Genomic DNA, 13,785 nt, shown 5'->3' with positions numbered 1-13,785 from the left:
TTGCTGACTCACTGCACAAGTGAGTCAGCAAAAATGCAGCAGAGGATGTGGTGGCATGAACTGCACAAACGTTTGGGGCAGTCCTTGTACAGTCATCATCAGCCTATTTTATGTCAACTGCAGGGGACGTATTCTGAAACGTTCGCCTCGGCGAAGTTTCGCACTGGCCACGCCTCCGCCGTTGCGGCGCGCCCTGAATGGCTGCTTTGACAAAACTGGAAAATCGGGTGGCGCAAGTGCATTTCCAGTTTTGTCAAAGCAGCCATTCAGCGCGCGCCGCAACGGCGGAGGTGTGGCCAGTGCGAAACTTCGCCGCGGCGAACGTTTCAGAATACGTCCCCAGGACAAAGGCTTCTCTCCATGATCTCTAATTATCCCTGTCCTGGACCAACTGATTCCAACTAGCACCCGCAAATTTCCTCATTTTGTCGCACCACCTAGTCTTTTGCCGTCCTCTACTGCACTTCCCTTTTCTTGGTACCCATTCTGTCACCTTCACGGTTATCTACTCTATGCATTACATGACCTGCCCAGCGCTATTTTTTTCTCTTCATTTCAATTAGAATGTCGTTTATACCCGTTTGCTCTCTGATCCAAACCACTCTCTTTCTGTCTCTTAAAGTTATGCCTAGCATTCTTCGTTCCATTGCTTTTAGCGCAGTTCCTAAATTGTTCTCAAGCTTCTTTGTCAGTTTCCAAGTCTCTTCCCCATATGTCATCGCTGATAAAATGCACTGATTGTATACCTTCTTTTTCAATGATAATGGTATGCCTCGTTAATTCGATGTCATTGGGACCGCAGAAAATCTTCAAATTCGGTTTGCCACATCCTGTCATGTTCAGGCTCCAAGGGCTCCAAGGCTCCAAGGGTCATGTTATTTCTAGTTGACCAACTACATGCAGCATTTGAGAATTTCCACAGTAGCACTCAACAAAACTGCGGATAACATTCAGCGATCCGATAACTTCCCCGAGAGCGGGTGCTCGGAACGGCTCGTTAGCGCCGCCATTGTCGCTGTGATCGCACATTGGCCGCATCAGCGGTAGGTTCACACTCCAAATCTGAGTAGCATGTTTGTTGATCTTTTTCAAAGTTCAGATACAGTTGAGCCCGCTTATAACGAACCCGAGCGTCACGCGGAATTCGTTCGTTCTATCCAGAAGTTCGTGGTATGTGGGCCACACACAAAAATTGACATCAATCAAAACAAAAATTTATTGAGAAAAAAAATCGGTGATCGTTGTCTGCTTCGTCAGAGCACACCCAATGACGGCAGTTTCAAGCTTGTTCAAAGCTGCGATGTGTTCGTCACCCAAGGCCTTAAAATACACAAGATTTCTAAGTGCCTCAATATGGCTCACTGCTGTGGTCGCGCTTACGGGTGCTGTCTCCGACGGATTGCTGTCGTCGTCCGATGCTTCGGCGTCGCTTGATGCCCGCACTTCCCGGACGGCGGTCTCGTCGCAGAACGACTCCGCAACTTCAGCAGCGTCGTCCACATCAACAAAATCTTGCCAATCAAGATCGCAGCCTGCCAGGTTAGCGTCAACAACGCGTCGCCACAAGTCGTCGTCAGGCTGGCTTTGTTCAGTGTCTTCAATGCCTGCTTCAGGTGCGTCAGCGAAGCCGGCCTTGCGAAAACAATTCCGGATGCATTCGGGTGTCACTTCGATCCACGCCGCTTTAATCATTTCTATTGCCGAGTACAGTGAGACCTGCAGAGGCACATTGGCAGCGGGGCGATCAACTGCAATCAGCATCCGCAGCACAACACGGCGCCTGTAGGCCGCTTTAAACGACCGTATTACACCCATGTCCAGCGGTTGCGCTTTTGAAGTGACATTTGGTGGCAGAAAAAGCAACTCAACTGCCGATAAGACAGCTTGGACATGGTGGGCGGTACAGTTGTCGAGAATCAGAAGAACTTTGCACCCTTTCTTCGCCATGCTGCTGTCAAAGTCGATAAGCCATTCCGCGAACAACTCGCATGTCATCCACGACTTCGAGTTATGCCTGTAACGCACTGGTACATATGTGCGGAAGCAACGTGGCCTCTTTGATTTACTGATGACAAATGGCAAGCATCGATCGCTTCCATCCATGTTGGTGCACAAAAGCACAGTTATGCGAACTTTGCTGTGCTTGCCGCCAGCACATTTGTCACCCTTCATAGCGTGCGTTTTGCCAGGCAGCATTTGATAGAACAGCGCCGTTTCATCCGCGTTATACACATCCCTTTCAGCATAACTTGATACACGGGCCAAGTTTTTAGACATCCACATGTTGATGTCTTCGTCGCTTACCGATGCCGATTCGCCGTTGATGGTCTTGAAAATAATTCCGTGGCGGAGCTTGAAGCGATGGAGCCAGCCATTGCCAGGAGAAAAATCTGGGAAGTCCAGGAGGAACGCTAAGTCCTTTGCTTTGGACAACATCAGCGGCCCGCTGATGGGAACATTGCGTGCTCGAGTATCAAGGAACCACTTTAGAAGCGCGTCTTCAACGTCTGCATATGTGGCTTTCCGTAGGCGCTTCCTCGTCGCAGAGTCCGTGGCGGCACTCTTGTAGATTTTGTCCTTCTCTTTTAGTATCGTGGATATTGTCGATTTCGACAAACTATACTTTTTCACCAGTTCGTGGTTTTTCGCGCCTTGGGAAAGGTCTTTCAAGATCAACAGTTTCGTGGCCAAGTTTAAAGCTTTTCGCTTCACTGTCGAAGTAAACGCCGGCGAATCGGCCATCTCGGATAGGCACGGGACCACACCAGTACGAAACAACGCCGACAACGCTAGCACAACCACACAACACCGCACAACCACAAGCAAGACAGTCCCGCAGTCATGTGAGGTGTGACGCGCGGTGTTAAGGGGGGGGAGGAGGGAAAGAGGGGGTACAAAAGCACGTGATCACGTGCTACGTTGTCAATTGGTGGAAAACTTCGCCGCTGCCCCGACGTCGACGATGGCGAGTGCAGTCCCGTGGCCAATGAGCTGTCACTTTCAGGCTTCCCTTTGACTTGCGTGTTCACGTTGTTCATGCGTTGCTCATGCGTGCTGGGCCGGCTTTTTTTTTTTTTCTCGTTATCGCGGCGATCCCCTCGCCGCTCCTCCGTGCCTCCGGCGAGACGCCGCGGGAAAGCCAATTCTCGGAGCGTGCACAGCACAGGGTTGGCGGTTCTCGCCACGTGGAAAGTGGTCCGCGACACCAAGGCTTTCGCTGTAGCCGATCGGCTAGGCTCGCGGGCGTTCGTTGTAGCTGAGACCGAGCGCCATAGCCTAAACGTATATTTTGACGGTCACGCCGGACTTGTTCGTGATAAGCGAGCGTTCGTCTTAAGTGGGGCCGTTATAAGTGGGCTCGACTGTACTCGGCGAAGCGAACTGCACTGGATTCGCTATCTCTGCGCAGAGTGCACTGATGCGGTCACAATCCTCGGCTCCTTCTTCATCAAGTGCACGTGAATAGTCAGCATCGACGGTGCTTTCCTTCGAGAAGCCATCGTGTTCAAAACACCGCATGACCAAAGTGGGTTCCACTTGCCTCCATGCATACACAATAACACACATGGCCCCGAGGAGGTCGATGGAGTACTCCTTGCCGTTGTCGAAGCAAAGGAGCATGCGCTCGACCAGGTGGTGGCGGTAAATCTTCCTTGTGTGTTGAATGACGCCTTGGTCCATTGGCCGCGAGATCGACGTGGTGTTCGGAGGAAGAAATACCATCCGGATAACTTTCAGGTGTGGGATGACGCCATGCGCTGGGCAATTATCAACAAAGAGTACATTCCTGCCTGTGGCCGCGAACTTGCGGCCAACCTGCCGAACATAATCTTCAAATATTGCGCCTGTGACCCAAGCTTTCTTGCTGTGCCGGTATGATAAGCTCATCTCTTGGCGGCAGCCGTGCATTTTTAAAGCAGCGAGGCTTCCCACTCTTTCCAACTACAAGTAGCGGCAGCTTGTGTTTGCCACACATGTTCGCACCGAACAGAACAATGATTGTTTCCTTTCCCTGCTTTTTACCCTTGACCGCGGTGTCCTTCACTGCAAACGTTTGCAGCATCTTGTAAAAAAAGGACTGCCTTGTCAACGTTGTACACATCGTCTGTACCGTACTCGCTAAGCAATGGAGCCAACATGTGTTCCTTCCAGGCGTCAATGACCCTCTTTTTGCGCTGCCGCTCTCGCCACAGACTGCTACGAAGGTCAAATTATTGCGCTCTTTAAAACTGCTGAACCATCCATTGCTACACTTGAACTCTGCATGCCGAAGTTGTAGAGCCAAGTTGCTGGCCATCTCCCGCAGTATCGTCCCATTGACGGGAAGGTGGGCTGCGTTTGCTTTCTACATCCAGCGAAGTAAAGCTGATTTCACATCTTGGTACGTGGGAGCCCGTACTTGCGACCGCTTCAAAAAGAAAGGGGGGACTTTATATGCAGTTGAATCCCGCTACAATGAAATTTACGGTGCCCGAAAAAAAATTAGTTCTTCGTTATCACAGAAATTTGATACGAAGCGCAGAAATAATTGCTCAAGCAGAAGCAAAAACTTCTAATGCCAAAAATCTGTAAGCTTGGCTTATTTGCGCTTCACGGTGAGCACTGCTGTCACGTGATTTTCACATTCAGTCTGCAGACCCATCGCGACATCGTCTTCACGGACATCAACAAAATTCCTCATTACATCGAAAGCGTCCATCACCTGTGAGGCAGTTGCCTCAGCAGGCACATCCTGTACGTCATCTTCGACATCAGAAGAGTCTTCATCATTGCAGGCGGCTTTGATAATCTGCTCATCATTCACCTCTTCATGAACTATAGCACAATCGTCAGCACCGATGTATTCATCAAGCTCGAGATTGGGCAACACATTTCCCATTTTTTCCAGTGTTTTCCAGGCGGCCGTGATCCCCAGTGCCGCTGACGCCTCTTCGTCTAAGGATAATGAATAAAGGGAAAATGAGACACCCACCTGTTCGTAGCAATTGCTGCAAAGGAAGCCCATACGGGTTCCTCAAAAGAAAAGCCTCATAGTTAAAGAAAAATTCGTCCTGGTCAGGGACTTTTTCTTCAACTATGAGGCTTTTCTTTCTAGGAACCCGTATGGGTTTCCTTTGTAGCAATTGCTACGAACAGGTGGATGTCTCATTTTCCCTTTATTCATTACTTCTCTCCACCTTGCGGGTTTCCGCAGAACTACTACATCAGAGTCTAAGGATAGATCTTCGGCAAATCCGGGTGCCTAAAACAGTTTGCAATTATTGAGTGACCCAGTGTGTTCCTGGCAGCAGACATAATTTGCAGTGCCACGTACATGTCCACCTTCGTGTCTTGGCTGGTTTTACTGTTGAAGAGCAGCCGCTGAATTAACCTCCCGCGGTAAGCGTGCTTCAGGCTCAGAATCGCACCCTGTTCGAGAGGGTGTAGGACAGATGTGCAATTTGTAGGGGAAAACATCAGCTCCGTGTTAGTGAGCTTGCCTTCTTCGGAGTGATGGGCTGAACAATTGTCCAGAAGCAAGCAAACTTTATGGTCCTGCCGCTTCATGTTGCAGTCGAATGCCACCACCCACTCTGTGAAAATAGCACGGGTCGTCCATGACTTGTTGTTCGCCTTGTACTGCACAGGTAGGCTACGGGATCCCTTGAAACAGTGCGGCTTGGCACTTTTCCAATGAGTAATGGAGGACGCTTGTCAGAGCCATCCATGTTTGTGCAAAGCAGCACCGTCACACATTTTTTGCTGTTTGCCGCTGTGACAGTGCTGCTCCTTAATGTCGAGCATCCTGGCCGGCAACATCTCGTAGAATAGCCCGGTCTCATTGGCATTGTAGATGTCTGCCGGCGTGAAGTTGCTTAAAATGCCGGCCACATTGCTCACCTTCCAAGCTCCGTCAACGTCTGCGGACATCGATTTGCTGCACAACACTTTTCCGATGATGTTATGGAGGACCTTGAAACAGTTCAGCCAGCCAACGCTGGCTTTAAAATCGTCAATGCCGAGTAGGCAGGCGTGGTTCAAGGCTGTTTGCTGGACGATGCTTCCATTGAGGACGTTCTTGCCGTGTACTTCAACAAACCACGCATGCACCGCCTTGTCCAGCTCTTCATGGCGGGGCCGCGTCACCTTTTTGTGCTTGGAAGATGTGCCTGAAGCAAGTGCCTTTTTTACGCTGTCCTTATTTCCTAGAATCGTACACAGCGAACTGGCCGGAATCCCGAAGTCTTCAGCGATTGCCACTTCCTTCCTTCCACTCACAGCTTGGGTGATGATTTCAGCTTTCTGCTTGAGGGAAAGGGTTTTGTGTTGACATCTCGTCCCACGCATGGATGAAAGCTCGTCGTCGAAGAGACACGCTGCGAGTGACGCGACCACGAAAAAAAAAAAAAACCAGAATGGCGAAACTGCAATCACATGATTTCGTGCTTACTACGGCTTTGGATTTAACTTAAACTTTTACCTATAACACTTTTTCTGGTTTTGATTTTGACTGCGAAAATTTCGTTGAAGCGGAAACGCTCACCAAAAATGGCTCGTGCAGAGATACTTGGGGCTCTAATTTCTATGGGATACTGACGGGGAATGAAGAATTATTCGTTGTCCTGGAAATTTTGTTGTAGCGGTATTCATTGTGGCGGAATTCAACTGTATTAGATATATATATGAATATGCTAGTTCTATTAAGGCCGGGTGTATTATTACTGTGTAATAAAACTTTGAAATGATCAATCAAAGGTGTATTTTCTATACAGCAACTATCAGCGTAGTCAAGCATGCTTGGTACGCAGACCACTATAGGGATGTATTCTCAGAAGATCACTTTCAGAGGTAGTTTCACTTTCGCGAGGATCAACAATGGACAGCTGCACACAAGCATCGGGTGAATGCAAGAATCTTGACCGCTGAATCGTGAAAGTGAAGCTATCGCTCAATGTGATCGTCGGAGAATGTTGCCTCAGGCGGCGGCAGCCAATAGTACGTACCAGCAGAATTTCAGGCCGCCAGGCTGACAGGCTGACAGACTGACAGACTGACAGACTGACAGGCTGACAGGCTGACAGGCTGACAGACTGACAGGCTGACAGACTGACAGGCTGACAGGCTGACAGATTTACAGGCTGACAGACTTACAGGCTGACAGACTTACAAGCCAAAATAACGTATAGCTGACAAGCTGACAGGCCGACAGCCTGTTGGGTTTCTTGACTGGGAAGTGCTTACTCTCTCCCTTTTTCCCTCTTTATATTCCCCTTTCCCCACCCACAGTGTAGGGTAGCAAACCGGATGCTGTTCTGGTTGACCTCCCTGCCTTTCCTACCCTTGTTTTCTCTCTCTCTCTCTCTCTCTGCAACGCGGGGCCCTTAACGCTATCGCGTTGATGTATACGGCATATCACGGCGACGGCAACGACGCCAAAATATCGCTTGGAGTGTCCATATAATTGCTATCGCAATAAAAACTGTACTCCATAGATGTTGACTGCACCAGAATAAAAAACTGGCCCTTAGATCGGCATATTTTATTTTGTTATAGCGCAAGCTGAACAAGAACAGAAAGGTACATCTGGCACACTTTCTGTTGTCCTTGTTCAGCGCTTGCGCTACAACAAAATAAGATATGCCGTACCAACAAGCCCCTACAGCTACCCTCATCGACTTAGATCGGCGTGGAGCTTTATTAAAGCCCACGCCGAACACTCGTCTATTCGCGCCGTTGACCTCTACTTTCTCGAGTCAAAGGCTGGATGAAGGATTTAGAAATGCGGAGCTTGAATATTAAGAACTCTTCGACCTGCCGCTTCAAGATGACTGCGAAGAAAAATTAATAGGCCTGCCGCAGTTCAGTGCATCCGCGAGATATGACGGACCCCTTTAACATTAAAACATCTGGCAAGTACATCTGACTGTGCGAAACCGCCTGCGTTATATAATTGGTGGTGATCTTAATTACAGTGGCACTTTTTTTTATTGCGATAAAGACTTGCCCTTAAGGCATAATTCTTGGTGCGTATATGTGTATTATATGTGTGCTGTGAGGCCTGTGTTGTGTGTGAATTGAAGCAGTGTGTTGTGGAATCTGTTGTCATGTATGCAGCGGTCATAGCTGGTTGTCACACTGTAGCGGAGGCCGGCTTGCAGTAGGAGACGTGAGCGTTCCGGTTTTAAACCACTACATGTCCATATTAGGTGGTATGCATCTGCTTCCATCACAGGAACGGAGCAGTATGGACACGTAGCACCCAGTGGTAAATGCGACAAGTTCCACCTTGAGATAACATACAGTGGCACCTGTCCCTTGCAAATTCATCCCAATTGCCCGTCTTTTTTTCTTTTCCTTCTCCTTTTCTGAGATGAAAAGATGCATCAAAGCTGCATCACGCTGGTAAAGCTAACCGGAAATTCTTTTTTTTCATTTTCATAACAATTTATCTATCCAAATGTGTTCTTTCGCAACGGTTGCCACGATAGATGCGTGAGCTGGAAAGCAGCTTGGCTCTCTTTTTTTTAGACGCGAACATGTCGCCGCATGCCTTCCCGCCGCGAGGTGCCAATGGCGGCCGCAGGTGAGTTGTTTCCCATTGTGGGGCTGACAAAGCGTGCATCTGAGGCGGCTCGTCGACAACTCGAGATGTCTGTGAACAAACCCACCCTGGCAGTGCGTCATGCAATCGGAGTCCGAAGGCACAGCGGCGACAAAACGCTGTCGTGTAGCGACGAAAATAACATCGGATTGCTCGGTCGGCGCACCTACACGGAGATATGCGACATCAAACTCGCTGTAAGAACGCGCTGCTGTTACACTTTAACAAAACGCTCTTTCACGCATTAAAGCACAAAAGTAACTGGAACGCCCGCGTATTTTTGGTCGCACACTTTGGGAAGTATTATCTCCAAACTGGTGTCACTCCGGGAATTCATTCCAAGTGGATACGCCTCGTAAACTCGCCGGCTACAATTCGTAAATTGCAGTATGTGCCGTAAAGTTATTCATTAAGAAGTTAATTAGGGAATTTTTTGTAATTAGCTCATTGTGTGTTTCGATTTTTCGTGCAAGTCCGCCTCTCTGAATGATCCAGCCCAATGGACTAGAAATATGTCATAGCTGGAACAGACGATTTAAAAGAAAATATTCCGTAAAACTTCGAAACAATCGCACCGCATATAGATGGAATCGCTTCGCAATATCATGCACTGCCGCTTCTTCGCGTGCGGATGCTGTTCTCCGTGTGATTTCTGAAGCTGTCTTTGAGGCTCGTGCAGTGCAGCTGCGACAGTGTTGTTGTTGTTGACGATGGGGGATTGGCCAAGAAATGGGTGGATTATTCGAACTTATTATGGAGCATAAATTTCCTAATAGCTATTGAAATAGCATTGAATAGCGCAGAATTACCTGTTAAATAAGATCAGGAAGGTCATATTGAATGAGTGTCTGGTCCCAATGCTGCGGTTGTTGTAGTCGTCGTCGTCGTCGTTGTTGTTGCTGGTGTCTCAAAACATGGCTCTACCCACGACGGGGACTGGCCACGCTGGGTGGATCGAAACGTGCCGCTTGTCATCCACTCTGCTCGCGCGACTTAGAACGCTCCTTTTCGATAGACTACGGCTCAATCTCTTGCTCCAGCTTTTGCCCTTTTTGGTTTGGCTTGGTTCCTTTTATGATGGCGCATACCCACTAGGAGTGATCGGCCAATATTTGGATGGCATTATAGGAAGTTGCAGTTACTAATGAAACTGGTAAAATTGTGCGGAAGAAATGAATAAAGACAACGTATGAATGACTTGGGAAAATATCCCTGGGACAACTATAGATTCCTCCATGGCGGAGCAAACATCCGTGTGGTAAACTCCGTCAGGGGAGGGATCCTATACAGAAAGAATAATCAGAATGGGAAAAACTTAAACCATTTCAACCGGCGACTTCGAATGCACTTCGCGGAATGCTTTTCGGCTTTCTCCGGATTGTGCTCGGGCTTTGACAGCCCCGGCTCGTGAGACTCCGAATGGTGTTTGGCAGCTCGGAGCGATTTCGAGTGCTTTTCCTCGGTCCACTTGTGCTTGTGCTGGGGTGCGTTATAGGACCCAATGCCCAGAACCCACTACAGGGGGTTAGGCCATGAAACGGGCGGCAGGAGGTAGCTTAAGAGAAAATATTTCCTAACGGTAGAAACGAAAAACAGTACAAAACAAAACAAAGCGAAACAAAACAAAAAGAAATATCATCGTCTTCTACTTTCACCAGCATGATGGCGTACAGTCGCTAGTTACCGCTCGTCCTGTCCACTCCTTTGTCACGTCCCGTCTGAAGTCGCGGTCCTTTTCCTCCTTAAACATGTCGGACCAATTGGCCCAAAGTTCCCCCCTCTTGAACCCTTAATTCAGTACACGCGGTCAACATTAGCCACGTGCAAAATTCTTCGCTCAAGCGGCCGCGCAGCTTCGCTTGGCGAAACTACATGGTTGATTTAACCGTGTAGTTGTCCACGTCTCCTTTCATTTAAAAGAGTTGGATTTCCTTTCCCGACAATGAGAACTCGCCGTTCCAACGTTAGCGCGAAGAGCAGTGCCGGAAACCCGCCGTGGTTGCTCAGTGGCTATGGTGTTGAGCTGCTGAGCACGAGGTCGCGGGATCGAATCCCGGCCACGGCGGCCGCATTTCAATGGGGGCGAAATGCGAAAACACCCGTGTACGTAGATTTAGGTACACGTTAAAGAAACCCAGGTGGTCAAAATTTCCGGAGTCCTCCACTACGGCGTGTCTCATAATCAGAAAGTGGTTTTGGCACTTAAAACCCCATAATTAAGAGCAGTGCCGGAAGCGGGGAGGCCGCATTCTCGTCCCAATGCGAACGCTGTGATGCCGCTCGCTTCACCACTATTTCAACTGCGCCGTGTCTGCAAAACTCGGGTCGCACGACCGCGGCAGCTGTTTTTTTTTTATGCGAAGCATACTAGCCGCACAACCCACGCTCTTCCTTCCTGCGCCGCGCGCGGCCGCGTAGCTATATACCATATGACGTCATAACAGCTGCAAAAGCGGAGGCTCAGCTCGTGCGCTCGCCTGCGGTCGCACAGATGGTACTGCGGCCTAACTCCCGCTCCTCCCGCTAGGGCACTGACGTCACAACAGCTGCAAGCCGGGCTCAACTCTTGCAAGATGGGCTGGGTGGGAATCGAACCGGGGTTTCCGGAGTGTGCTACCACTGAGCCACGAGTACGATGCTTCAAAGCGGTACAAAAGCGCCTCTAGTGAATGCGGTGTTGCCTTAGAAACGAGCTGTTTCTAAGGCTCAGGCGTGCGTCGCTTGCTCAGGCGCACATTTCGTTGCCGCGCCGAACGCTGCGTTGCTCGACGCTCACCGCGTCCAATGCGGGGCGCGTAGTCGCTGCGCCGTAGCCCATTGGTGGGTCGACGGGAACGCTGTCGCGTTCCGCTCTTGAAGGCGAAGCAGAGTAACGCATAAGTTCTTTCTTCGTCAGGCCGAACCAAATATAGCCAAGCAGCAGCAGTTCACCAGGCTAAACAGTGGTTCAAGAACCAAAATAAAGGCTAGTATGCTTCGCATCCTGGGCTTAACCTTAGCTAAGCCACAGCCATTTTTTATGCGAAGCATATTACGAAAGCTCAACCCAGCTCCTCAGGCGCGGCGGTGTCGCCTTCAACACCACGTGACACCGTGACGTCACGACAGGCACGTACCCAGGATTTTTTTTCGGGGGGGGGCCCACCACCTCCATAATAATAATAATAATAATAATAATAATAATAATAATAATAATAATAATAATAATAATAATAATAATAATCATCATCATCATCCTGTTTTATGTCCACTACAGGACGAAGGCGTCTCCCTGGGATCTCCAATTACCCCTGTCCTGCCGCCACCCGATTCCAACTAGCACCCGCGAATTTCTTAATTTCATCGCACCATCTATAGTTTTCTGCCGTCTTCTACTGCGCTTCCCTTATCTTGGTACCCATTCTGCAACCCTAAGAGTCCAACGCTTATCTAATCTGCGGATTACATGACCTGCCCAGCTACATTTTTTCCCCTTGATGTCAATCAGAATATCATCTATACCCGTCCGCTCTCTGATCCAAACCGCTCTCTTTCTCTCTCTTAACGTTATGCCTAGCAATCTTCGTTCGATCGCTCTTTGCGCGGACCTTAACTTGCTCTCAAGTCTCTGCCCCATATGTCAGCACTGGCAAAATGCACTGAGTGCACACCTTACTTTTCAATAATAATGGTAAGCTTCCAGTCAGGAGCTGGCAATGTCTGCCGTATGCGATCCAACCTATTTTTATTCTTCTGTGAATTTCCTTCTAATGATCAGGGTTCCCTGTGATTAATTGACCTAGATAAACGATCTCCTTCACAGTCTCTGGAGGCCGACTGGCGATCCTGATGTCTTGTTCCTTTGCCCGACTATTTATCATTATCTTCACCTTCTGCATATTAATATTCAACCCCACTCTTACACTCTTTCAGTTAACGTCTCCAATCATTTGTTGTAACTCGTCTGCATTGTTGTTGAATAGAACAATGTCATCGGCAAATCGAAGGTTGCTGAGATATTTGCCGTCGATCTTTACTCCTAAGCCTTCCCAGTTTAATAGCTTGAATTCTTCTAAGCACGCAGTGAACAGCTTTGGAGAAATTGTGTCTCCCTGTATGGCCCCTTTCTATTGTGTGTGAACAGCAATAGAAACAATATTGTGTGTGAACAGCAATTGTGAACAGCAGGGAGAAATTGTGTCTCCCTGCTTTTCTTGTGTAGAATTAAGGTAGCTGTAGAACCTCTGTAGATATTCTTACGCAAAGGACGAGTCAGTAAGACGAGAAGCTATTTACAGATTATATTTACAACAACGGTTGCAGCGCTGACCGGTTAGATTCACACCGCAAGCCCAGTTCGTTCTTCCTCCTCTTTTCTGGAGTGATGGCGCACACGCGCCTCGTTCAAACAAACAAATACCACACGCATGTAGCAATATTTTTCAAGCTTTTTTACGTGAGCGTTCTGTACTCCTTGATTACGTAGTGCCTCTATGACTACTCGTATCTCTACTGAATCAAATGCCTTTTCGTAATCTATATAAGCCACGTAGAGAGGCTTATTGTACTCTGCGGATTTCGCGATAACCTGAGTGATGACATGGATGCGCTCCATTGTAAGGTATCTCTTCCTGAAGCCAGCCTGTTCCCTTGGTTGACATAATCCAGTGTTGCCCTTATTCTATTGGAGATTATTTTGGTAAATATTTTATATAATACTGGGAGCAAGCTAATGGTCCTATACTTTTTCAATTCTTTAACGTCTCCTTTTTTGTAGATTATTATAATGTCTGCATTCTTCCAGTTTTCTGGGACCCTTGCAGTCGATAGACACTTCGTATAAAGAGCCGCCAGTTTTCCAAGCATTATGTCTCCTCCATATTTGATTAAATCGACTGTTATTCCACCTTCTCCTCCCGCACTCTTCATCATTTCATTTCTTGCAGGGCCCTTCTGACCTCATCGCTAGTTATAGGAGGGTTTCTATACCCTGTTCATTACTGTTTCTAAGTGAGGTATCGTGATTCCTCTGAGCACTGTATACAGGTCAGCTTAGAATTTTTCCGCTGCTTTTACTATATCTTTGAGATTGTTGATGACGTTATCTTTTAGTGCATACATCATGGTTTGTCCCAAGCCAGGTTTCTTTTTTACTGATTTCAGGCTGCGTTCATTTTTTACAGCTTCTTCAGTCTTTCTCATGTTATAGTTTCGAATATCAGTTA

At 48.2% G+C, this 13,785-nt stretch overlaps 1 protein-coding gene across 1 annotated transcript; it reads right to left on the bottom strand.

Moving 5' to 3' along the window:
• Positions 1 to 66: 66 nt before the first annotated feature.
• LOC135896615 (tigger transposable element-derived protein 6-like) lies at positions 67 to 5,021 on the bottom strand. The gene has a single exon (XM_065425088.1). The coding sequence runs from the start codon at positions 2,740 to 2,742 to the stop codon at positions 1,216 to 1,218; it is 1,527 nt and encodes a 508-aa protein (XP_065281160.1). The 5' UTR covers positions 2,743 to 5,021; the 3' UTR covers positions 67 to 1,215.
• Positions 5,022 to 13,785: the final 8,764 nt, after the last annotated feature.

The sequence above is a fragment of the Dermacentor albipictus genome, chromosome 7, assembly GCF_038994185.2.
Source record: "Dermacentor albipictus isolate Rhodes 1998 colony chromosome 7, USDA_Dalb.pri_finalv2, whole genome shotgun sequence".
NCBI classification, from domain to species: Eukaryota; Metazoa; Arthropoda; class Arachnida; order Ixodida; family Ixodidae; genus Dermacentor; species Dermacentor albipictus.
This window is presented reverse-complemented; position numbering and strand designations above follow the sequence as displayed.

Coding starts and splice junctions, on each gene's coding strand:
- LOC135896615 (XM_065425088.1), bottom strand. CDS start 2,742: ATGGCCGATTCGCCGGCGTTTACTTCGACAGTGAAGCGAAAAGCTTTA.